We start from the raw sequence: 26,684 nt of genomic DNA on the forward strand, positions 1-26,684 counted from the left end.
CTGCAGGTGATTCCTGTGTAAAGGAGAGAGAAAACAAACTGTGGGAAACAGTAGAGGATTGAAGAAATGTAAAAAAGAAGAGCACTGAAGTTAGGACTAGCTATTTTTCAGTGAAAATGGAGGAAAGGATAACCTGTACGAGGAGATTGGGACTATCAGTTTGTAAAGAACCATTAATGTTTTGGGAAAGGTATAACATAACTGTTAACTTTGGCAGGGGGCTATTTTGAGCCTGGTAAGACTGGCAGACTGAGATGTGTGGCAAAGGACATGAAAGTCTGTTCTTAGTTACTCAGCTCAGATGGCAGGGATCTGTGTGGTGGGTTTAAATTCTGCAACCTGGGTGGAGGCCATGTGAATATCAGTACAGGAATTCCTGCTTTCTTAGCTTTTGGGAAAATAAACTAGAAAATTGTGTACAAAGTAGTAGAGAAAATGTTACTGTGAATACACTGACATATGACATACATTTGTAAGGTTAGGTAGGAAATGCCAAATTTCAGTTTGTCTTGGCATCCTCAGTAAAGACCATATGTGTGGTGATATAGTTCTAAATCACATTCGGATGTTCTTATGTATAATATTTTAATATTTTTAATAAGCTAACTACTGTATTTGCTGTACTGTCAGTGTACAGCTCTTGTCTTTCTACCCCATGATTGTGTATCCAGGACTGATCGTCTGTAAAATTGAAACACGAAGTTCATTCCAGCTTCCAACAAATTGTAGTTCATCTTGGTCCATCAAAAGTATCTGCCATAAACTTCCTGCTTGAGCCCATAATTGTTCCTCTGACTCCTTACTGAAAGACTGCTGTTTCCTAATTCTAATTATTGATTTTGACATTTTATTTGAACTGATGTGAAAGTTGACCTAGACCTTCTCAAATTCTACACAATGTGTAAATTTTCTGGAGAAGTGTATTTTCTTTTTACACTGCTTTTATGAAAGGGTTTTTATTTGGTTCTGAAAGTAGGGCTCATCTTTCTTATCTTTCTATCTTTCTTATCTTTCTTTTCATATCTTTCTTAGTAGTGTTGGCTCTTATGAAGAGAAAAGTATGAATTTAATTGAGCTTCACAGAGTATGTTTTTTGTAAAGTAACCTGCTCTGGTCATGGCCATGTACATACATTGTAGGAGAAGTTGTCTTACTGTGTGTCAGCATCTGCTTGGTAGGGCCAATCTGAAAAAGGCCATTGACCAGAAAACAGTAGAATTAAACTATCCTGGTTGGCTTTGCACTGGAGAATATTTGCTGTATAAAGAAGTTGTAAAACTTGAAGTGTAAACTCTCACATGCCCAGAGGGAGTGTGCTGCAGCAGGGTTTTAAGGCGACTTGCACATGTGGCACCTATGGAAGCAGGATAGCAGCAGGAGAGGAGCGAGGATAATGCAGGAACTGATAGGAGGTTAGACTGTGGGAGCACTGGAACAGTATTTTGCAGTTTTAACTGTGGTTGTCTTCATCTTGGAAGTTTTGTGAGAGCTGACCATTCTTCCCCTTCACCCTCTTCATCTCCTTGCCACAGAAGCCCCACACTAGTGCAGGCAGCATGCTGCTGATGTCCCTGTTGTGATGGGTCAGGCCAGCTCTGATTTGCAGTGTCCTGGGATACACTGTGTTTTCTGTGTGGGTGGTCTTATCAAAACTGTCTCGGAATGGTTGTGTGGAGCTGCAGTAATGTCCGAGAATGGGCTGGTACAGCATGGCCATCAGCAATGGTCAGACTAAGCAGACCTGGGGAAGGGAAGTGTGAATCTTGAGGTTCATTTGTCCTGGCCAGGAGGAACTTAACGTAGTTCAGTGTATCCAGAGATTGGAGGCAGGATGGAGGGCGGAGGCAGAGCAAGCGTAACAGTCACTCTGACATCTTGAACTGCTTTCATACCACGTCCTGTGCAAAGCACACACTGTGGCAGCAGTCCTCAGTAAATGAAATCTGGCTGTAGGATTTAAGTAAAAAACATTTTTAACTGCACCATATAAATACAAGAGCATGTTATTGAAAGTATCCAACAGTGCCTTATTTTCACAAATGTGTTCAGCTTTAGATTTTGGAAGAAGAATGAATGTTCTGTGGTGCCAGCTTTTTCTTCTGTTTGTTTCTTCCATAAATTTGAAATGATAGTGGGGACTTCGTGCAGCCAAGTGCTGCTGGTGAATAGATGTTGGAAAAAAGAATGAGAAGCCACAGTGGTATGGAGGAAATCATGTGTCTACAAATATCTATAGGAAAAATAAACATCCTTTTTCCCACATCCCCACAAAAATGTTTTTGTATCTGGAAAAAATATGGAGCTAAGGCAGATAGAGTACTGAAAGGAATTAACGTCTATACACAAAATACATTGTCTTATGTGAACACATCATCTAACAAGCTATTTCACCTGAGAGGAAAAGTCTGTCATTGCATTTGAATTTATGAATCAAAAAAAAAATCAGTGAAAAGAAATATAACAATATGGTAAAAAATTAAATTTAAGTTAAATTTCTGCAATACTGTGTCTGAAATTACTGACAAGAATGTGTATGTCTGAGCTGAGGACTGCCCCTGGTTACGAAATATTTTGTTTTATAGGTTTTTGTATCTGTGCCTTCTTTCTTTTAATGCATTATTTTTTTTGCCATTCTCTATCATATTATCCTAAAATGGGTTTATTTTTTATTTTTCTAATTGAGTTAGGAGTAGAGATGCAAAAAGACTTTTTCAAAATCACAAGCTGAGGCATGGAAGGCATGAGATTTAAGCTTACCATTTGAAAGACTTACTCAGAAAATAAGGATGTGCTTTAAGGATGTGCTTTAAAAATGTGCATTGTTGTAGCTGTTGCCAGCTTCAAATTCAGCAATAGCAAGAGTTTGTTCTCCAAGTGGAGCATTTTTTCCAATAGCATAGGATTCTGAATTAATTTTTAATGAAAGACTAAGCAGAAGTCATTAATATTCACTCAGAACAAAAGAACTTTACTAATGTCAATTCTCACTCAATTTTTCTCTTGATTCCAAACACAGTCCATCATTCTGAACAGATATTGCACTGGACTGCCTAGCAAAATGCAGAACAAAGTCTCTGTGGCTGCTATGTTTTGAACAAAACATTCTTATTTATTTAGAAGTACAAAATACTTTGTTTTCTATTTATTAAATGAAAGGTCAGGACATCTAGGTGTCCTGAAATGAGGTGATGGGAAACTAAGAAACTGTATGGAAAATCACAGAGATGTCTGATTAAAACGAGAATATTCACTGTCTTTGATTTTTCCAGTGGGTGACATAGAAAAGATTTCTTCATCTTTATGTATCTTAAATACTGGCAGACAATATTTGGCAGAATTTGACTCAAACATGATACTTTTTCTTTTATAATGAGCAAATATGTGAAAACCTTTTGTCATCTCCTCTTTAGATTTGAATCAAGACAAATAATGCATATTTCAGTATATAGTAGCATATAGAGGAAAATTGTTCCATTCCAAATTATTTGTTCCCATGGATAGAGAATATATGAATATATTATTTCCATACCAATGAGTAAATAAGTTTTTTTGGCAGAGTACAATCTGCAACTCAGAGTGCAGTAAACTAAACTATACTGTGGATAGCGCATCTTGTAATAGAAGGAAACCTGGATTTTAGTTCTAGACTGAAATTTGCTTAATGATCTGATACTCTATTTATACCAAATTGATTTTAAAGTTCTGCTAACTTTAGCCTGTTTTCCATGCTCTTCCCAGCTCCAAGCAAACCCATTTTAACTCTAGAATAATGATTGCATTGGTATTCTATGCATATAAGCTATTGTATCTATGAGTGAGTTGTGTCAGGGCTTGCATGAAATGGACATGTTAATAAAGAGATCTGTTTTTCATACATAAGATTATTTTGTAATGAATTATTGAAAGTAGTAAACTTCAGTATAGCATAGTCTTTAAAAGAAGTCAGGTAGTGTTAAACTGAGTGAAAAATATGTGCTGAACTGTAATTTTAGCAATGTCTTTGCATTGTACAAGTAAATATTCATACTTTTGACTAAAATACAGATCTGGAAAAAGAGATGCCAATTATGCTGTTTTACATTGCTTGGGAATAGCTATCCAGTGAATGCTGAGATCCTGTAATATTTTCTGCTATTTATGGATTCTGCCATTTTCCCACATGAGAATTTTGTGTGGCAGAGAATTCCTCGTGTATTTGCTGTTAAACGTAATTCTGGTTTGGTAGAACTGGACCCTTAGGGATTAGTTGTGTTGTCCTTATTGATGGAAAGATAATGACTATCTACACTGGAAGAAAATGGTTGTTGTTTCTTTATAGACCATAGAGCATGTTTATTTTTAAACACTCTTTTCTTTTGTGGCTAGAATACAAGGAATGACTAGTGAATAAAAATATCATTAATCTGACTCACTAGCAGAATGAATTATAATTTAATGGACAGAAAATCCATGAGGAATGTCCATACTCCTACATTGTTTGAAAATCATTTTACACCAGATGTAACAATGGAAGTTCACAGCTTTTCAACTGAAAGCAAAGTAGCAAAGACTGATAGACTTTTATGTAACAAAAGTGATTTAGTTGGACAATAAACAAGGTCAGTTCGATTTCTACATGTGAACAAAATCTATCTGCTTGCCTAACTTCTGTAGGCAAAGATGTATCTGTACATCTTTTAAGTTAAGCTGGGATAAAGATAACGATTTGGCAGTGAAGATGCAGATAGAAGCAGGCCCTCAAAGGAAAATCTAATTGAGGTTTATGAAGTTAAATCTTAATATTTTGTTTGTCTCAAGGTGAAGCAGAGAATGTATCATGTGGGTCATTATACATAAGTAAAGACTTAAAATACTTTGGTGTTTTCTTTGGTTTACTTATATATGTTTTCTTGTTTAAGGATTTTAAAAAACTTTCTACGATAAAGGAATTCTGTCCTTGAAGTGACTCTAAGCTTCTTAAAAGTTGATTCCCAGAAATTGGAGTGTCACTTTTCTAGGCTTGGTCTGGACAAAATGGTAATTATTTATTCTGTGTTTTAAGATCTTTAACAATTTAATGTTTGACAATTTATTGGCTTTTTTGAAAGTGACTTAACAGCAATATAAAACTTTAATTTCAAAAATAGAAACCTGTATTTAAAAAAAAAATCTATTAAAGTTCATGAGCATTTAGAATACACTTTTGAGATTTTAATCTTATCAATAGACTTTGAATGCTGCTAGTCTGATATATCTTATCTCCCATATGCCTCAATATCATGATGATATTACCAAATGTTGAGAAAAGCTGCTGGATCTGGCCCACCAGACATCATTGTAAAAGTCCTGACATTGAACTGAAGGGCATTTTGATGAAGCTGTACCCTGGTGTAGATGAGAACAGAGGGTTCATGGGCCAGAGAAGGGTCTCCTGTGGTTGTCACACGCTAAGGGCTGGCTGTCTCAGTTCTGTCTGCTGCTCCAAAGGCTGTTGGCATGTTTAATGTTGGTGAAACAATGAGATTAAACTCATTATTAGCTTTACAACCAATGTGAGATTAGCATGACTTGTGCCCTGATACTCATTTTTTACCTCAGCTTGATTTTTAGCTGTAGAAATTTCTGACATCTTAAAAAATCCCTATGGGTAGCATTAGTCAAGTACTGTGCACTACTGGATGTTGATGTCCTAGGATTTAAATATAAGCTTACAGAAGCTGAGTCTGGCATATTTTGAATGTCTACATGGAGAATATTATAGCTGCATCTTCCTGTAGCAAAGAGATGGTTTAAAATGGTTGAAAGTAAGTGAAATGTGTCGTTACTTCTGGGGCTATAGAATAGCGTCCGTGGATGTAAGATTAGGCACTCACCGCCCCCGGGGTTTGCAGTTTTGTATTACAGATTATCATTATTGCTACACTTTTCTGATGAGATTGAGAAATTTCTTTAGCTGTAGAGTAAAGCTGCCAAAATACATTTACCACAGACCTTAAGGCAAATATAATTCTTCCAGAGGCAGCCTCAGGCTTTGGAGGTTTTTGTGCTGAAAGCAGGCTTAGACTTCCCATGAGATCCTCAAAGAGATAAAAAGACTAAAAGCTCTTCAAAGCCAGGCCTTAGGCCCTGACATAATTTAATTCTCTGGTGATGGTTTTTGTATGTAAAAAAATGAATAAATATTTACAAAAATTTAAATGGAAATGTACCCGACTAGACCCGAAAATAACTTTTTATTATCACCTATTATTTTGAATTCAACATAAAAAAGTCTTCATATAACTTTAATTTAGACATCAGATGACCAGGAAAGGACATGGTATTTTCTCTCTCTCTTTCTATATGCAAAATTTCAACAAGGTTATCTTGCTTTTTTCGTGCAGAATAGTTTCTCCTGATAACTGAACAGATGTTGAAATTAATTTGCATAACAAGTAACTACGCTGTTATTCTAATTCTATTCTGCACATTAACCCAATTGCTTACTAACTGTAATTTAATTTTAGGTCTTAAATTAAAGAAAGGCTCTGTGTTCTGATCTCCTTCCACTTTTTCTTTTCTTACTTTTTTAGGCTATATTAACACTAGATTTTATTTAACAAATAGCAATAGATGTTCTAGAAAAATCCCCCAATCTTCAACACTGTGAGTGTAGTATTTTAAGTTAAGAGTTAATCTACGCTAGAAATGGCTTAACAGAAACAATCACTGAAAAAGAGCCAGGAAAAATCCTGTGTAGAAGCTCTATGGTATCAGCATTAAAACTGTAAGGCTGGGAGTCAAGAAGTCTTGATTGATTGCAGGCTTTCCTTCTTACTGTGGAGATGCTGCTTTGCGTCATGGCTCCCAGTTCTCCACCTTGTTAAAACAGAATGATGGAATCATCATGTATCATCAGGTGCATAGCAAGGAGCTCCAGTGGCTATTTATCCTCTTCACAAAATTCCAGATGTTCAGAGGAGACTTGAGAAGTTTGTTCCCCAAATCAAGTCTGCTGCACCTCTCAGACCTCTTCATACCATGATTGTCAATTGGCCCTGAATCAGCAGCAGCATGATCAGGAGCAGGTTTTTTGGTCAGGCTTACTTATCCATGGCTGTTCTTACTTAGGCCTGACTCCAGCCTAGTCTTCAAATGCCTGAGGATAAGGAGAGAACTTGGCTTGCTCTGTCTCTGTATATTCAATCAAAAGCTTTATCCCTCTATTTATAAAATTCTTTAAATCTTATCCACAGGAAGCTGTATGAGTTAAAAGTATTTATTGCTCTTTAATGTTATTAACAGCAACAAGCGATCAAATCCAAAGATGGGATTTCTGGATAATTTGTAGTGTACAAAACATTGCTATATAATTTCTTTTGCTTTTCTTCTCTCAGGAGGTGCTTACTGAGGAGTTTCACATAGTGCAGGCATTAGCCTTCTTTAATTTGAAGAGTTGTAGTTCAGTGTGCTTTTTTAAGTGGTAACTTAGATATACGGTGTTATAGGAAGAGCATCTTAGGGTTATATTTTCATTATTTATTTATAGGAACTATTTTTCCTTCAGTAAAATATGAGAACTGACATTTTAATAAGTATTATGAATGTTCTTAATAGATTAAGAAGTCTGTTCACCTAGAAGTACCTGTGTTGAGATAACTCCCAAGTTTAGATTCCACTGTTGTCATTGGAATTGCTTGGTTCAAGAGTAACTCTTGGTTCAAGAGTAACTACTTTTTAGTCAGGAGTGACTAAAAAGTAGCTGAGGCAAGAAATTTCAGTTTTATGTCCACTACTGGTTTGAAGAAAACAATTCAGACTAGAAGTAAGATAATGCTCTATAGTGAAAGAACATTAAGTAATTGATAAAACGTAATTGCTTTAAGCAATTTTTCTTACTTTTTTTTGTGAATGAGGGACCAAAATTAAGCCAATTTAAAAATAAGACATTCTTCTGCTAAATCTAGTACTTTGGGAAGTGCTAGATCAGCTTTCATTTGATTCATACAAAAGAGATTTCCCCAGGGGTAAAAAAATTTTAAGCTGAGATTTTTTTCAGTTAAACTATAGACCATGACTAAAGTAAAAGATAAGTTTGATGTAACTTGTTTTAAAAAGACTAAAAAATCAGATAATAAATAATTTTAATGTGGTTCAGATATTTAATTAAATCCTTTAAAACGATGATCTGCATTTCTTTGAATATAAAAATATGTTACTAAATGAAAGTTGATATTTCTAAATTTAGGTACTTGCCACTTCATAAGTGATATAAGCAGAAGAGTATTTCTCAGGGAATGATGGAAGATGTTTTTATCATCTTATCCGTGTTGTCATGGAAACTTGTGTATATCATTGTTAAACAGACTGTACATAAAGATCTAACATTCCTGTGACTTACAATTTCCAGCTATTGTATTTTTAGTGTATTTTCTTCAACACTGTAGTCAATGCTTAGGAACTTGTAAGTTGCTCTCCTCAGTTATAGCCATGAACACCATTACAGGATTAGGCTGTCCAGAGACCCCATAGTACAGGGTTCTCTGTTAAAAGGTTCTTTTCAATACAGGGTTAACAGTTTTATTCCCTAATCCATTGTAGCCTATTATAAGCACTTAAAAATTAATATTCCCTCTATTCAGGTAGACTATTTTGACAGCAGCTTCTTTGGAAAGAATGAGCTATCCATCAGTCATTATAAACTCTGTCTGAAAACGTTAGATCTTTTCTGTGTGTGGATTTTATATATTATGTGCTTTGTTTTTGAATACAGTGCTAAATTCATAGTACACCTCTTGTGTATCATTGTCTTAATCTATCATGCATGGAACACTAGGCTGAAAGAGAAGCTTGACTGGAAAATCCAGATTTAAGTGCTCCTGCACACAAAGTATGTGTAACTTGTTTTCTTGTTTTTTTCTTAAGATTTTATGATGGGCACAATTCACAAAGTAGAAAAAAAAAGCTATTTTTTTTTCCCCTCCAAATGAGATTTAAGAATCGGTAATTTTAAGCACAATAAAAGTGTTGTATCATTTGCATAAGTAAAGGTTTATTTTGTCTTTTAGTGTCTGGAGTTACTTCAAAATATAGCTTCTGCATCAATTATTTATGACTTGAAATTACTTCTCTTTAAAAAAAAAAAAAGTTACTTAAAAACAGTTTTCATCATTGAACAAGTGACTTTCATTACCTCAAAAGTATTCATTAAATTTCTTTTCTCATCCTGACCTGTCTGGTTTCATCTTTTGGGGAGTTTTCTGAACACTCTTCTGAAATTTTAAGGCTATTATTTTAAATAACTGTCAATGAAGAATGCAGGTTTTGTGCTAGAGTAAGCTGTCTGTAGCAGTTTGATGCAAATTTAACTTATCTGAGAATCACAGTAACATGAAGTATTCAAGAATAGTAAAGTTGTAAAGGTTTTTTTAAAGATGTATCTTACTATTTTGTTATTGTTCTGTTCAGAGAGTTACAGTATCAGGACTAGTAAAATACAAGTACAGAAATATGTAGAAGAAAAAACTCACATACAAGTACCGCTGTGGCTTTAGTTTCTAGAAAAATGCATTCATTAAGTAAGTGAGGGTTATAGGCTGAAAACTAAATTTATAGGAAGTGTGTACTTTTCACTTCCTGCTCCAGGAGATTGTCCGTTCAGGCAGTTGAGTTCAGTGTAATGCCACAAAAAAAAATCCTGCCAAGCAAACATGCTCAATCTATGTGACTAAGAACCTATATATAAGATAAATGCATATTTTTAATTATTTCAGATTACAGTAAGCTATGTGTGAATGTGTAGTCATAGGAGGAGATATACTTAGCTTTTTAGGATTTATTGAGGCAAAGTGGAACTTTCACATACAATCATTAATGATTTTAGCTGGGATTTGTAGAAAAATAGAATTTCCAAACTTTATATATTCCTGTATCTTTCTTTCAAAGGATTTAGTTTTGGATAAAATTGAAATTTCGTGAACAGAAAACTTTGATCTTTTATCCAAACTTCTCTGCATTAAGATAAATGCTGTGACTGCCTCTTCTGCTGAATGTGATTTTACTTTTATGGACTCCTCACACAGTAACCCAGTCAGCTGATAAGTTTGTTTTGTAGCCATCTTCTGTGGAACAACCTTAGGAAATCTGAGCCACAAGTTGCAGAGCAGAGGGAAAGCTGGGGTGTGTATTGGCCCCCCCTCTGGTTTCAGGGCACCAGCTGTGGGTGCATTCAGCACATGTGGGCTTTGGGGCCCCGCATTCTGTAGGCAATAGGAAAAATATCCTGACTGTTCATTGTTGTAATGTGCTAGTAAGAGCCAGGAGCGCTGAAGAGCTCATCTGCTGTGCCCCAGAGCTGTTAGCTCTGGTGGACTGCCATACCTAGGTTGAGTAAACGGACAGGGGCTTTATGACAAGAAAGGGAAATGCCACAGCAGTCGGGTGGAGTGGATTAAACAGTTGCAGTGCAGTCAAATGTGGCATCTCAGCTCCTGATCCATCAGCTTGCAAAAGGAGCTGTAGGAGGGATAGGTTTTTAGGCTTCTGGTTAAACTGAAAATATTGAGCGAGTGGAAATATCAGATGGCTTCATTGTTAAGGATTTAATTTCTTGACAAATGAAAAACTAGATAATGACAAATGACAAATGAAAATATATAGATAGAATTGTGTATCCCACCTGAAAATACTGTTTTCAGGCTTAAAAAGTATTGTGTAAACATAGTAAGCAATTACAAATATTGGTAGAAAAATTAGGTGGAGGTTTTGGGGTAACTTTAATGGTTTATTTTGGTTTATTTTAATGTTTTGTTCCTCATCACAGGTAAGGCTACATCTATATGGCTCAAAATCCTGTGCCCTGATACATACTCTCTCTTCTGAATGAGTTAATTTCTCAGGATAATGAGTTGTGTGGGAAAGAGTTTATTGACTCAGGTTACACAGCTTCTGGTATCTGGATTAGATTGGGTATTATTATGTGAAACTAGTTGTGTACCATACAGACATCTGAAATGCTCTGACATCAGAATACAGTTAGTCCTGTGTGCATATAAGTGTTGTGGATACACAGCTCAGCACTCCATTACAGTGTTTCCTTAAAATTCTGTACAATTGGATTTTGCTTAATCTGTGCTGTTTCATGCCAGAACAAAAGATTATGGATCATTACATTATATATAGTGGAAAATTATTCAGAAGTGTCAGTTTGAAAGTTTTGGTAAAGTTGCAGATTTTGTAGGTGAAAAGTAATCTTTACTACAACATAGTTCATAATTGTTTTGAGGGTGTAAAAGCTCAGCATTTTTACTAGGTCTTTATTCAGATTAGATTTAGTATTTTTATAGTAATTTTAGAAATACTGGAAATGTACGTGCACATTTGCAATGCCAAACATTCCTGCTGATTCTAGATTATTTATTGCTTCCTATAGAAGTAGCTAAAGCTTCTTTCCCATGCCTGGCCACTTGAACAAGGCCAGGTTGGACGGGGCCCTGAGCAGTCTGATCTAGTGCGTGGCACCTTTGCCTGTGGCAGGGGGGTTGGACCTAGATTGTCTTTAAAGTCCCTTCCCTCCCAAGCCTTTCTATAATTCTTCTGGGCTTGCAGGCTGCTAATTGAATCACAGTCCATTTCTAAACCATGCAACTCTTAAATGGTCCTAACAAATTCTTCCCTGGATAAAATCTGAATATATTAAATTTGCAGGCTTGCTTTATTGCACAGCGAATGTTTGCTGATAGTATTCAGTGTTTTGAGGAGAGTGAAAAGAAGTGGGACAACAGGTTTCTGTGTATATAGTATCTTGCTGCATTGGATATGTGAAAAGTTGAATTTTTTAATAACTTGTGTATGGTTAGTTGTGATTTTTTTCCCTTACTCCCTTTGTGCATCTTTAATATAATGGATGAGTTATAGCAGCTGTCTAATGCCTGTATTATGGAAGTTACAAGGGGCACAGGGTATTTGAATGCTTGGTTCTGCCTGACCCTGATCATGCAAAAGTGAGAGAAAATGAATTGTATCAAAGCTTTTACACATAGTAGGATAAAAAAGAATGGAATGGAATAGAATAGTTATATTGGAAGGGACTTGCAGTGACTGTGTAGTCCAACTGCCTGATCACAGCTGACCAAAAGTCATACTGCAGATTTTGATTATGCAGAAGCTATTGCAGGAAAACCAGAATTAATATATAAGTTTTGGTCTGTCCAGCTGCTGAAAACCCACCAGATATAATGTTAAAGACATGTTAAAAAGCCAAACACTTCCCTTTTGCCCTAAAACACAGTTTTGTTGTAATTTTGACCATATTCGCTTTCCAGTGCAAAAAATAGCAAAAGATTTCCCTATGTTCAACAAGCTTTGCAGCTACTAATAATTTTTGATGTGCTCTTAAATATCTTTCAATGTCTCCACTTAAAAAAAAAAAATTAGTAATTGTAGGAAGGAAAAGGAAGTTAACTGCACTGGAAGCATATAGTGTTGGCAATACTATCACAAAAATCCCAAAGTGAAGCTTTAGTGCTGCATTTCTGTCTGACACTTTTGCAGGTACTCTGTCTCCTTACCATGTGGTCCTTAAAATCGTGCATGAGTGTGCTGTTTAGGAATATATGTCCTATAGCCATAGTCTTCAAAAAAAAGGCCTGTTACTGTGAATATTCATAAGACTTTTAAACCATTTGTTTCCACCAGGATGAAGAATCCCGGACTCCTAAAGCAGTCAGCATATGTCACAGGTAATTCTCACCTATGCAAACTAGACTTCTAGGTTTAATGGGAACTTTAGCAATGCTGAAAGTTCAAACCTGAAATTTAGGAACTTATATTTGAGAGTGGAATGGAAAGCCTTGAAGCTTTCTGTACTATTAATGTATAAAGAGTTCTCTCTCTTGGTTTAGGCTGAAAGCAGTTCCAGCCTTTGTTCTTAATACTTAATTTTTCAAATTTTTAGACCTTAACTAAATCAAATGCTGTATTTTTGCTCATCTTTGAAATGTTTCTTTTTCTAAGGAAATATAAACTCTGGACGTTGTGTGTGGGCACACGTACTTAAAATTCTTTGAAGAGTTGTGTTTAAGAGCAGACATTCCTTGTATCTTTGCAAAGCCACGTAGTGGTGAATGACTTTGCTAGATGAACTTCAAAATTGTGACCTCTACAAAATGAGAAATATACAAGCTTCAGTTTAAAAAGAAAAATGTTACTAAAATGCTGGTTTCTCCAATTGGTCTTGTAATACCTTTTTGCTTGTTTTACAGAAGTAAACACTGACACTGTACCCATGAACATCAGAATATCTTTCAGTTTCATTGCAGCTGGAGTCAGTGACTTCGTAGTGAAAAAGGTTGGTTTTTAGACTACAGACCATGACAATTTGTAACAGTGAAGGAACATACATGTTTGTGTGAATATATAGCCATGTATATGTAATGCAGACTTGTCTGTATCTATGCATGCACAGGTTTAACCTGCAGCTGGCATGATCATAGAAAGCATTTAAGAAATTCTATAAGCCTTGTGGAAAAGAAGTAATTCTGAAAAAATATGCTAGCACACCTACTGGAAGATGAGAATATTGTGCTTTTTTAAACAAGAAGCATTATTATTGGGACAGTAAAATAAAGTTTTGTGATAGCTGATTTTAGATTAAAATACTAACATTACAAATTAGCTGCATCACAGTATTTTAGTTGTGTTCATAGTAATTTTAAAAATAGTTGCTGGGGATAGGTCATTTAATTATATTTTATCAGTAAGAAAGCATTAGCTCTGCTGTGAGTGATAGCCAGCAAGGCCATCTGCAATGCCTTTCAGTTCACTCACTCTGAATTGTTCAGATAAAGACTGTCAAGTGCTGCCTAAATAAGGAAGGAGCCGTGGTAGGGTTAAGTGCAGTGGAGGACACAAATGGAGCATTGATTCCAGGCATGCTGGAGGGTCTGAGCTGTTTCCTGCAGTACTGAACCTTTTAAGAGTTTTCATTGTTTCCCACAAAGTATTAAAATGCGAGTGTCTGCCATTCAGGATCTCAGGGAGGATGAAAATGAGGATTGGGAAGAAGAAGAAGAAAAGGTGAGTTAAATCCCAATAGTTTTACAAAGTACTTATTTCCTTCTATTTTTCCTCTTTAGGACAATAAATCTGTAATGATTACCTTTCTCTTTCAGATCTTCCTGAAGCCTGTTATTGAGGACAGAAATATGGAACTGGCCCGAAAATGCAGTGAATTAATAAGTGATGTAAGTGACGGTGACTGTTTGCACTCTCATATTTGCATTTCTTCTTTCAAATGCATTTATATTTATGATACATATGTTCTCAAATATATACGGTGTAGCATGTGCCCATCCAAGGATCAAATAATAAAAGTCCACAAAATAATAGAAAAGCACAGGTTACTCTAGTACTATAAATTATTGGCCCCAAAAGAATGAGCTTTTCAGAGCACTTGGATGGTACAAAGCACAGGGCCTAGAAAGGAGTGTTTCAAAATATGGGTCTCAGGCAGAGGGTGTCTGCCAGGAGAACACCTTGGCTGCTTTCATCAGGAAAATGTGGGTTTTTTTCTGGTTGTAGCCTAATCTTATTCAGTTTAATTGGTTTGAACAAAACTGGGTTCCATTATACATAGCTGTAAGGAAGGAAGTTAAAAATAAAGGATAAATTTTTAATGTTATCTTTTGTTTGTGCTGATAGATATCCAAAACTGCTCAGCATATTGTTATTGACTATGCTTATTGGACAAATCCACTCAAATGATAGAATATCTTTTAAAAGTATTTAGCTTGCTAATTCTTGATTTAGTTACTATATATTTTTAAAACTATGGATCAGTTTTGTAAACATTATATAAACATCATAAATCAGGTCCCAGACATTTTAAATTGGAGTAGATCTGATTGCTTCGATGTAACTGGGTCAGATTTACCTTGATGGAAATTTATTTTTCTTTCTCTCTGGGACAGTGTATCAAAAAAAGTAACTTTGTCCCTTCACGGGTGCATGGGTGTAAAGAATGATATTTCTCCTGTGAGAAAGCTGTGGCAGGAGAGGAGACCTTTCTGAGGAGACAGTGACTTGCTTCAACAAATGTTCTAAAGAAACTGAAAAATGGTGTCTGACTCATGCTGTAATATGATATTTAGGTTTGGGTTGTTGATTTAATAGGAATAGAACATACAGAATCTACATTTTAGGTATAAATTTTTAGGGGTTGTGTATCAGAAAAGAATAGTTAACTCAGAAGACCAGTATCTGGGATGTGAAAAGTGTTACAGTGCTGGATTGAAAGTGTGACTTGACAAGGTCAAAGTTTCCTTGTTCCTCTTGTCCGTACACTTTCTACTTCAGTTTTCCCAGGAAGAGTGCTGAAAATTGGATGGATCCTTAAGACAAGCTAGCAAGATGACTCCTTTGTAAACTCAACCTACTTTAGGAAGCAGTAGAGATTAATAATATTTTTACTGATAGATAGATACATGCTTTCTTTGGGAAAAAAGGGTATATGGTGCATTAAGTGCCTGTCAATTCTTGTAAAGGCAAAAATGAAAATAGACCCGAAGCACTTATATGACCCAATATACATTTATTGCATCTAATGCAGCTTCTTTCTAAACATGGTCACTTAAAGAAAAAAACTTCTTGAAAAATGCTGAAGAAATCTTTCTTTAACTGAAAAGGAATTATTACTCTGCTGTGTACCCATTAGGAGTAATGTTGGCTCTTAATTAATGGATAAATGGAGTGGCTATATTTTCTTGGATTTTCTGCAGGGACTTGAGAGCTAAGGCGAATAGCTAAGTCAAGCCAGGCTTCTCCTGCTTATAATGGTTCAGGGATGTGGGCTTTTGCTGAAAACTTGTGATGCATTTAGCCTGCAAGTGTGTTAGATTTTCCTTGAGATATGTCAGGCATAATGGCAAAGTGTTATTAATGCTTTCAAAGCAAGAACAATATGTAGTGTCCAGACCAAACTAATTTCAAAAAAGAGGCTCTTTGTTTAAAAATAACATCCAGCTTTGGGGCTTTATTCAGCCTCTGATGAAATCAGTAGGTTTTTCTTCATTGGCTTGAATGGAATATGCATAGAATATGAATTTTGTTTCCCAGAATTTTTTACCATAATGGAATTTCTTATGACCGGTGAAGTCCTTTGTACCTGGGTATAAATTCCTCACCCTGAACATTTCATTGTGGAGACCAATAAATTGCAAGGAGTTTGCATGCTTACCTTCAATTTTTTGACTTGCTGACATTCAGGACTTTTAATATATTCCTTATCCTCTTTAGCATGAACCTTTTCGCATACTACTATTTGTGTGGATTTGTGATTGGTGTACTTTGGTACATTTTATTTGTACAGGGGTTTTACGGCGCTTTTGGCTTGGCCCTTTAGGTGACCTTGGGGGAGCAGCCTGTGTCCTTGCTGGCCACGAGACTGGGTGATTGTCCTTTTCTGATGGTGGAGCTGTCAGCACATCTCCTCCATCAGAATGCAGAGCCAGGAGTGCACATGCCTGAGATACTGGGACTATATTATGCTTGCCCTGCATTCTTTGCAGGCTGGCTTTAATTTGGCAATATGGTTTTGAAAAAGTCTTACACGGGCAGTCCTTGGTGAATCTGTAATTGCCAGCCTTGAGCTGTACGTAGGGGAAGCTGTGAAGTGTTTATGTGCTCCCGTTCTCGAGAAAATCCCCAATTTCATTTGAGGTTGGCAGATGTTTGTTCTGTGGCTGTGATACCCCCTGGATTGTTTCTCTCGACAGTTGTTCCATTTAATCTCCCTCTATTATGAAATTTTATTCCACAGATGTTTTCAAAACTGTCATGTGTGTTTGATTTATATGAATTGCCTTCCTCTCCAGGCCTTTTCTCTTCCGCATTGAAATCGAGCTCGTCCATTTGCTTGTAGTGTATTTTCATCTCTTCTTTGTTTTGATTATGTGGTGGGATGTTGTCAGTACTGTTATAAGCAGAGATGGGAACAATTGTAGGAGGCAATTGACCAAACTATTATAATCTTTTTTGGTAGAATGGCAGACACTGCCTTCTGAAGATTCTGCTGAATTGTGGTAATGAGTGGTACCAGCACTTCTTTTCCTCTAAAACAAAAAGTAGGACGGCTTGCTATTTATCTGTCCTTGCACAGAGTACAACTTAGCTTGAGATGTCTCTGTTATAAAGCAAAGTCCAAAAAGACCTAGAGCCAATAGTGGAAACAACTGTGCCAAATTAACAGCGTTTTGACTGCCTAATTCTGAGTGCAGCTGTTCACCTGGACTCACGAATACTAGTCACAGCCTCTAACTCAAGAGGATCTTGAGTTTGAAATTGCTGGAGATTACTAAAATGCTATGTATTTTAATAGCAATACCATATGCCTGCCATTTTCTCTTGCTTTACTCTAGGTTCCTATGGCCACAGAGAAAGGATTCTGTATTAGATGAATCTGTGGTCTGACAGTGTCCTTAGTCTGATAAGAGATTATAAATTCAGAAATGTAGGTTTGGAAAGTAAATACTTAGTGGAAGGAAGTTTCCTTTTGTTCTAGCATAAAAGCTGGATAAGAAGGTTCAGACATTTTTGTTGTTTTTCTAAACAAAATTTTTAAACAAAATTTTTTAAACAAATTTTTTCTAAACAAAACATCATTTTAGATATGACAGTTCTGCAGTGGATCTTGGCAGGATGGCTGTTGACATGGTTACACCATTGTTGTTAAGATTATTAAAAATAGCTTTTGAGTACATTCATATTAAAGTTAGATGAGCATGTGCCCCTGAATAAAAGGAATGGTGGCTGCTTGGATTATGCTGTTACCATTGGAGTCTTTCCTTTAGCCCAAAGTCTCCCTTCTGTTTTTCCCCTGAAGAAGGCTGGTGGAACAGGCTATGGGTGAGATTAATTTTCTTGGTGAACCAGGAAGCTTCAACCTAAAGGTTGGATGCCCTTGTTTTATAAAGTTAATCTTCCCATATAATATCCATTAAGAAAAAAAATGCAGCTTGAAGCTTAATGTTTTGGTGGTTGTCTAGGAATTTTAATCCACTTTACTGGATAGTTGTGCTGCAGAGTTGGTTTTATGATGAGTTAGAGAAGAAAAGGATCTGGAGAGAACTATGAAAAATTGGGCCTTTAGTGAGCTATTGAACTTCAGAAGTATATTGAAAGAGCAGCGGCTCCAGGCCATCATTCACAAATTCTTCCTATTTGTTTTTTTCACAAGGCTTACCAGATCTGCTCAACGTAAACAGCGTATTTTGTGGTGAGGGGTAAGCCACTTGCAGGCAAAATTTCCTATTCAATATTTAAGACATCTGAATTTTTAATTACTGACTTAGAAGAGGAATATTAGCTTCTCTGCCTGTTCATTCCTTTCATTGGTTATGTTTGATCGTAGGCAAGCTCTTGAACATCTTCCTTGCATTGTTTACACTAAATATGTTTTATAACTGCAGGTGTCATGACTTTATTATACTTCTCCTGTTTCATCTTCCATCTTTCTGATTCCAAGCAATGTGGACAATACTGTAGCACAGTGGAGTTTCTTGGATCAGAATTTGACCAAACATTTTTTTACATGTTCTCTCTAAATTGGTATTTGAGTCTGTATGCATTTTGTTGCATACAGCCTTCTATGCGTTACTATAACAAATGGGAATAATAAAGAATTAAGGAGGTGGCATTAGTCATTTACTGCTTTCAATTCTTTGAAAAGCATGACTTCTACAGCAGAACAGCTTTGTTTCTTCTAGTCATGTTCTGTCATTCCCCCAATTAAGAGATACCTTAGGAAGCTTTCGTGTTTGATTCTTGAATGTAATTATTGTTCTGCAATTAAAATGGATATAATTACAGTCAGCTTTCAGATGTCTGTGGATGATTTATCTAAGTTGTGAGCAGCAAGACTCTCTGTCTCCTCTGCCAGAATCACAGCTTTACAGGAGTTTCTACTAGGAATGCCATCAAACTCACGCAGTAGGCAGTCAGCTCTGTAAACTTCCAATGCATGTGTGCAGGTTGGACAGTAAGTGCCTGCTCATACTTATCATAAATGTCTTTTTTGTATGTTGCTCTGTATGATGTCACACACAGGTTACATGAACCTTTGGCTTTGTAAGTGAAGTCATGACACAGTAATGTTACACCCATTGTTCACCAAAAGGTTTTCTTTGAGAATAGACTGTAATCCACAAAAGCAGACGATGTGATTTGGAAGTGACATGTAGATTCTTTCAGTAGTTCAAATCTGAATGAGCTCAATATCAAGCAAAACTGATTCCTGTGTGAGGATAAAGTAGTCATGAATTTGAGATGAATTTGCATTATCTAATCCATTTTTCAGTAGACACAAACTTTGCCTTAGAAAACACAGGAGCGGATTCTGTGTAAGCTGCCATCCTTCTCCTAAGTTTTCAAAGTCCCTGTAGAGGAGCGTACACTGGAACTTGTGATATCCATTAAGGATTCAGAGAAAGAGGATATTAAGGCTGCATATTTCTGTAATGCTCAGATGCAGATCATATTGCTTCTGTCAGTGCTTGTCAGCAAGTCTAGAGTGCATAAATTCAAGCTGCTGTTAGGCAGAATGTGAAAATGAGGTTAGAGAAATGGTAGCAGATAATAACCATGAAAGCTTAGTACTAAATAATTCAATTTGCATTGATCTAAACAATTCTCTGTACGAAGAAAGAAATGTCACTGAAAACTTCTAAGGCTATCCATGTAAAGTGTCTGTCGTTAAAACTTACTTAGTCCATCTCATCATAATTCACCATCTTTCTTCATGAAGTTTGTATATAATGAATGTTCCTACATGTTAACCATGTCCATAGATTTTATCCTTCTTGCAGTCTCACTAATACAAACAATAACTCTGACTTTGGCAATGCTCATATGATTATTATACCTGCCCATAATGTTTGCCCCATTGTAAGGAAAAGGTTGGTTGCTTAAAAAAAAGTAAAAAAAAAAAAAGTGTTTCTTTTTTTTTTCCCCCTAATATGTCATAGTGTTCTGGTGGTTTTTTTCATGGTTTTCTATGTGCATACACAATTTAAAAATGCTTCAATTTAAAATTTGTTTGGTATTAAAGAAATTCTGTAATTACTTGAATGTCATGACTCTTAGGTGCTTTGTAGGCAATAGTTTGGCAGTGGCCTCCTGAAATTATTCATGTAACTCTTGGATTCATAAAGGGGCATTTGATGATGTTATACAGATTCTATGCTTGCTAGGTCTGTGTTAGAAGTTAAACAATTTTTATCTTTGAGATCAAAGATCAAGGAGATCAATTATTTGATTCTTCTTTCTTTAGAGATACTAAAACATCTACAACAGTCATGAAAATGTGCTCTAGATGTAGAGAAAAATCCTGTCTTTTTCATCTATATTATTAAAGAGTTCTGTGACTTTTACATAGCCCTGGTAATGTGCGTGAGAACTCGTAGCTTCCCTTTATGGTTTAATTTGATCCAGCCGGAGATATTTGCAAGCCGCCCAGCACAGTATCCATGAATAAAATAAAATAGAAATATTAAAAAAAATTAAAATAACCAATGTTTGCTATTCTCTGTGTGTGTTTTTTAAGAACAATTAAACTTCTTTTTCTCCTCTTTGTAGATACACTATAAAGAAGAGTTTCAAAAATCTAAAGGCAAGTGCATATTTGTACCTGACACCCCGCAGCTACAACATGTGAAAAGCCTTGGTGCTTTTATTTCTGAGGTAAGATCTAAAGGACTGAAAAATTTTCTTGGCTTCTTATCCTTCCTAAAAACTCTTTCAGTTGAGTACTGTGATTTTTACCTGGGGAAGGATGGCTTATTTCAAATAATAATTCTGTTTAAAGCTGAAGTGAATTCAAAGGCTGTAATTAGTGTATACTGCAATGTGACTAATAATAATAATTTGGAATTACATGACACTTTTATTTTGGGATTTGAAGATACTTTATTAATGGTTCAGAGCAAGTCCTAGCTGTCCCATTTTATGTGTGGATAAACTGAGGAATAGGAAAACAATGTTACATTTTCTGCAGTGATGAGGTTTGCAAATTACACCTGTGCAAAATTTCCCTGCTGTGGAGATTTCACAGCCTGATAGCAAACAGAAGGAGACAAGGAAAAGGTTTCCATGTTATCATCCCTGTCCTTCAGCAAGAGGGCTGGGGCAGACATCAGGTCAGTGCCATCTGTGCGTAGCCTGAGCACTTGCATGTCTGTCTGTCTGTCTGTCTGTCTATCTATCTATCTGCATTCCTGTGGCATGTGCATACACATACAACTGTGGTGGTAAAGAAAAATAACCGCTTCCAAAGTGTCAGAGCAGCATTTACTGCCAGCTCTTCTTGTCCCAGGTACAAGGTGCTGTAGGATTGCATCTCTCATTGTTTTCCACAGGTAAGAGCAGCAGCAGAAATTTCACCTGAGAGGCAGCAGCTTTGTTTAGGAATCGCTGGTTCTGAGTGATTTTTCTGTTTTTCTATGGCCCTTCAAAAAATTAAATTTTTGGCGCCTCATTTTTTGTGCCACTTTTATGATTATAATAAAAAAGTCTCAGTATTGCTGTCTGAGGTTACATAACTTACATACATTCGAAATTCTCTTTCTGATATACAACAATTTGCTGTTTGGCTTTCAGTATGAACGCATCTAATAAATACTTCTCTTGTGTTTATCTTTCTGTTTTATGAGAAGATGTCCCAAGGGAAGTAAATCTGATGTAATTGCACTTTATAAGAGACAGGCTATTGTAGTCTACAGAAATACAGTATATAGAGAGTATTTATCTAATCTGTCTGATACCAGAGAATCTGCTGCTAATTATTAATCAAACATTTAGAGATACAAAAATATTCTACAATTTTAACCCTGTAGGTTTGATATTACCACACTTTTGAGCATGCTGCCTGTTTGTTGCAGCATTACCTGAAGCCAATCATGTGATGGATGGTTTATCTTGTAAATTACTGACCTCTAGTGTCCCATCACCTGTATTTGCAAATCTTGGACACTGACATTCTTAACAGCACATCCACCGCAGTGAAAAAAAGCCCTCTGTTTTGGGGAACGGCAACAAATGTTACAGTAAATTATTGATATGTATACATATAATGCATTTGGGGAATTAGCCTCTAATGAAGAACTGTATATTTCACAGTAAATAAGTGGCATTAGCATAATTGAAAATATTTTTGGTATTTATGATTACTTTCACAGCGGTGTTGCCATTATTGTTTTATGAACTTGGAAGACTTAGATCTGAAGTAAAAGCCCCACGCATTTTGAGCTGTTGTTCTGGTATCTCTAGTAAAACCCCTTTGTGAGGAGCTGCCAATACTGAATACTGGAGGAAACAACGGATAAATAAAATGTAATTTAAAACTGAGACTGTAATATGAACAGATGAAACAGAAATGATGGCGGATGGGCAAACTTCAGTGTTCCTCCCCTTTCTAGCTACATTTAATTGCTGCTACTTATTAGTTGGTAAAATATTTATGGTTCACCTCTCATTAGCTGCCATTGTTCAGAACTCTTTCCAGAGAAAGAAGAAAAGTAATTTTTGAATTTGAAAATGATCTGAGAAAGGGTAGAAGAAACTGCCTTGCTTATTTTATTTTTTATTTCCACCAAAATTATTGAATTGAATTAGGAGATATTTTGCATTGCTTTGTGAATTAGGCACATCCCCATAAGGTATTATTTAAATATGTTTTTGCTAGAAAGTTAGTGACGGTTAATGAATTTTTTTCAGTTCTGGTTTATGCCATTTTACTTACTAGAAAAAATAAGTAGTGTGTTTACTGTATCTTCATTTTTGCATTTTATGTCACCTTTTTCTGCCCTCTAGGTGAAATATAAAGGAGCTGCTAAGAAAGACCTTTCCAACTCTCTCTATCAGCAGATGCCAGCCACAATTGACAGCGTATTTGCGAAAGAATTAATGCACCTTCAGAGCAAGGTACAACTTTAGAATTGCAAAAATGATTTTTAGATTAATTGTGTGTCAGGAAAAGTACACTTTAAACAAAATATTTGAATGGACACTTGATTGTCTGCTTGATTTATTTGGGTGAGCTTATCATCCAGAGTTTATCACCATAACTTCTTAAATTCAAAAACTACTCATTTTTAAAGTGTTGACAATTTTATTCATGTTTATTGAATATGCATTTAAAATTTGATAGTACATTCCTTGATCCAGTGAAATCCATGAATGCAATAAGGAATGATTGAATTCAGTTACCTTGCATGGTCCTTTTAGAATGGGTGACTCTCATGGCTTTTTCCAGTTGGGTGTTTGTATTAGCTATGTAAAATGTTTGATGCTGAAGGCAAAAGAAAAGAAAGCTGCTTTAATGACTTCTAGAGGCACTTAGTGGTAGCAGCAAATGTATTTCTGCTGATCTGCATACTGCTACTTACAACAAATTTTATACAATTAAAATATGAAATCAAGTATATTGAATATAGTGTAAAGCTTGTAAACAACCAGTAAAATAGTAAATTCCGCTTCAGCTGCCTTCAGGGACTCAAAAACATAATACCCTAAGAGTAGGCAGGTGACCCTTCACTTCCACTGACCTCAGTGGAACTATGAATGTTAAGCATGTGTAATATAAATGAGGTTCCAGATTTTCATTGTTACTCATGAGAATTACATCGAAGAGATGGTCATGGCTTTCTGTCCACCAAGAATTTCCATGGTTTTCTTGTTTTTGCTTTCTCCTCTCTTAAAGATATCAACTACATATGGTTTAAAACAGCCAGTGCATGAAGGGAACATGCTTCTAAATCCATAATATTGATTGTATCGCAATATGCATTCTTGTACTGCAGTAACACTTTTTCAGACAAAGGAAAATATTCATAAAAAAAGAATGGACTAAAATTTCAGGACAGCTTGTGGAGAAATGTTTTGATATAAAGCATTATGTTAATCAAGGCTATATTAAGCAAATACAATAGCACATATTTTAGTTTTCAGAATTTGAAAAGGAGCATATATACACAAGTTAAAGCACCACAGTAGCTGAAATGACATTAATATGACACTTCATTGTAAAGTGAGTGATTAGAGGAATTATAGTAAAAATAAATTGGGAATTAAGCTTGTATAACATTTTTAAGCCATTAGCTTGATTTATAAAACATTAGTTAACTATTTTGCCATGGATTTACTCCCAAATTCATTCCAAATTATTGCATTTTACATTAGTTTACACAAATGAGGTTAATTAACACTGGTGATGTGGCAGAAAAGATGAATAACTGAAACAAAAAATGAAACCATTGGTTCATAAAAAAAACCCTTTTAAGGAAAAGACTGACATTTTTATTTGGTAGTTTTTGAAGGCTTTCTTCAATCATCCAACAGTTCTAGAGAAAAAAATATGCATATTGGCTGAGTTATATTTAAGCAGAAATTTTTCCCACAAAATTCATACTATCCCCTTAGGAGTAGATGCATTATAAATCATAATATACCATAAAACTTAAAGATACGCTGACACATTTTTCCAACTTGTGGTTTACTGCTGCAATGGACCTGAATTTAATGCTACTTTGAGAGAGCTCTCAGGGGATTTTCTAGTGAAAAATCTTCTCCACAGTATTCAAATCTAATCCATATTGTGCCTATCACTGCAGTACCTAAGTAGCTAATACAAGGATTTCAGATTTCATCTGGGTCAGGATGTGGCAGAGGCGGTTTCTGCTGCATCTGTCTAGCTGGGATTGTGAATTTACAGGTCATCATTTCAGGAAGAGACTACAGATATTCCACAGAAAGGACAGAGAACAGCACCAGCTGCCCATTGCTTCGGCTCTGCTCCAAAAAGGCTGCTGCAAACAGAATTGCTGTCTTGTTTCTGAGTTATAGTAACCTGATTTTAAAATAGGTGCTGATTTCCCGAGAGGTGGAAAATATGAGTGTGTGTCCTCCCTACCCACGTTAGAACAAATTTACACCTTTGACTCCCTTTTTATGCTTCTTGGATGCAATGCTGGGTTGGAATGCTTTTGTGGGCAGATCAAGCAGGACTCTCCTGGCTCTGTGGTGCCATGTTCTTGGCAGGATTCACAGCCTCGTATGCCAAGCAGGTGCATTGGGAGTAGAGGATCGTGGTGAGGAAGAAAGAGAGCTCCTGACTTTCCCCAGGGCTGGATGCTGTCACAGGCTGGGTGCCTCTGGCAGATGATCTCCTTACACAGATGTGTCCCCCGCAAATGGGCTCTCCCCTGATGCAAAGTTTGCTCCTGAAATGGTGCTGCTGTGCTGCTGCTGCCCAGCAGCCCTGTCTTCAGCCTACCTTTATCCAGCCCAGTTTAGTAATTCGATGCACAATTTCAAATCACACACATGATTTAGGAGTTTGAGGCAACTAGGGGAAGTATCTTGTTTTTCTCAAGGAGTTACACCCCACCTACAGCTGCCCTCCACTGTCCTCTCCAGAGCCAACAGGCTGCCACAGCACCATTGACCACGTTGGCATTCTTTAACTCCTGTGGCAATTCTCAGTGATTTCAGCAGAGTCAGGATCTCCTTCAGGGGTCCTGCCATGCAGTCTCAGCACTGCCATAAGGATCTTGCTGTAATGGAGAGTATAGCACCCTGACATGTGGTTCTCTTTCTTTGGAGCTTCTTCCCTGTATTGGCTGTATTGAATCATACTCAATTCTGTCTTCAAGATACTCAGGAAAGCCTGAAACAAGACTTCTTGGTGGCTTTTGCATATAACCCATGTTTACTCATATGTGTTTTTTTGTAGAACTGGCATGAAGAAGGAAATAGGTACCCATAGCGAATGACATCTATCCAAAACTGGCAAAAAACCCCAAAACTAATCCCAATGCTCTTTATAGGAAAAAGAAAAAGAAGTTTCACAGTCCCACATCCTTGGGTGGCTTTTATAATTTAAATTATTTTCCTCTTCACAGAAAATTTGACTGTGGCCTTCTAAATGCCTTTATTGAGAGTGAGCAACCAGATTTCCTCTCTCTCTCACTTTTGTCATCATTGTCCCCAGGGAAAGCTAAAAAGAGGAAAAGCCCCTGTCATCACTGAATAACTTCACTCTCCTTGCCAGCCTACAAAGCTCTCATCAATTTCCCTGCTTTTTGCAATGAGAAAATAAATTTGATGAGAGCAGTCTAGGTAGGGAGCCTTCATTTTGATTTTTCTGAAAGGAAATGGAAATTTCTGGAGAAATTGCAATATTCCTGTGGAAAATATTGCTGAAGGAAATTTTCTGATCATTGCTAGCTCTGTGCCAAATCTTTTTCTTGTCTGAAGATCAGTATGCTGAATACTTCCTTATGTAAAACAATATTTTTCTTAATAAGGTGTCACAAACAATGATAAAGGTATTTAAAATTGCTTGGGGGAAACAATGTTGAAAAAAAGTAAGCATTTCATCACTTCTTTCATCACTTTATTTTTCCATAAGAACTGTTTTTCTTCTTATCTAAAAGGGATAATCTAAAGCAAACTGAAGGCAGTTTAATTTTCTACTTTGCGCACAGGACAATATCTCAGAGTCAATGTTGAACAGTATTTCCTGTTTCTTTATGAAGGTGATGAGCCAAGAGAATCTTAAGCAATGTTTTCAACTTTCAGAGGAAGTTTCAGAGGGTTTTTTTACTACAATAAAAATTTTATTGTTTATTGGATCACTTCCAATCATATTACATGTTATCAAATTGTTTTATGTAATT

The 26,684-nt window shown here is 36.1% G+C and overlaps 1 protein-coding gene across 6 annotated transcripts in view; it reads left to right on the forward strand.

Annotated features, from left to right (window-relative positions):
* The window catches only part of NEBL (nebulette), a 246,327-nt gene that overhangs the window by 140,683 nt on the left and 78,960 nt on the right, over positions 1 to 26,684 (forward strand). For 3 of the 6 annotated variants that reach the window (XM_038127746.1, XM_038127747.1, XM_038127745.1), the window contains 6 exons: positions 12,655 to 12,698; positions 13,221 to 13,306; positions 13,987 to 14,034; positions 14,130 to 14,201; positions 20,587 to 20,691; positions 22,819 to 22,929. The exons of the other annotated variants lie outside the window; for them this stretch is intronic. In XM_038127746.1, the coding sequence (XP_037983674.1) occupies positions 12,656 to 12,698; positions 13,221 to 13,306; positions 13,987 to 14,034; positions 14,130 to 14,201; positions 20,587 to 20,691; positions 22,819 to 22,929 (465 nt within the window). In that variant the 5' untranslated portion in view covers position 12,655. The remainder of the gene's footprint in view (positions 1 to 12,654; positions 12,699 to 13,220; positions 13,307 to 13,986; positions 14,035 to 14,129; positions 14,202 to 20,586; positions 20,692 to 22,818; positions 22,930 to 26,684) is intronic. 6 annotated transcript variants of the gene reach the window in all.

Source organism: Motacilla alba, chromosome 2, assembly GCF_015832195.1.
Source record: "Motacilla alba alba isolate MOTALB_02 chromosome 2, Motacilla_alba_V1.0_pri, whole genome shotgun sequence".
In the NCBI taxonomy this organism is placed as follows: Eukaryota; Metazoa; Chordata; class Aves; order Passeriformes; family Motacillidae; genus Motacilla; species Motacilla alba.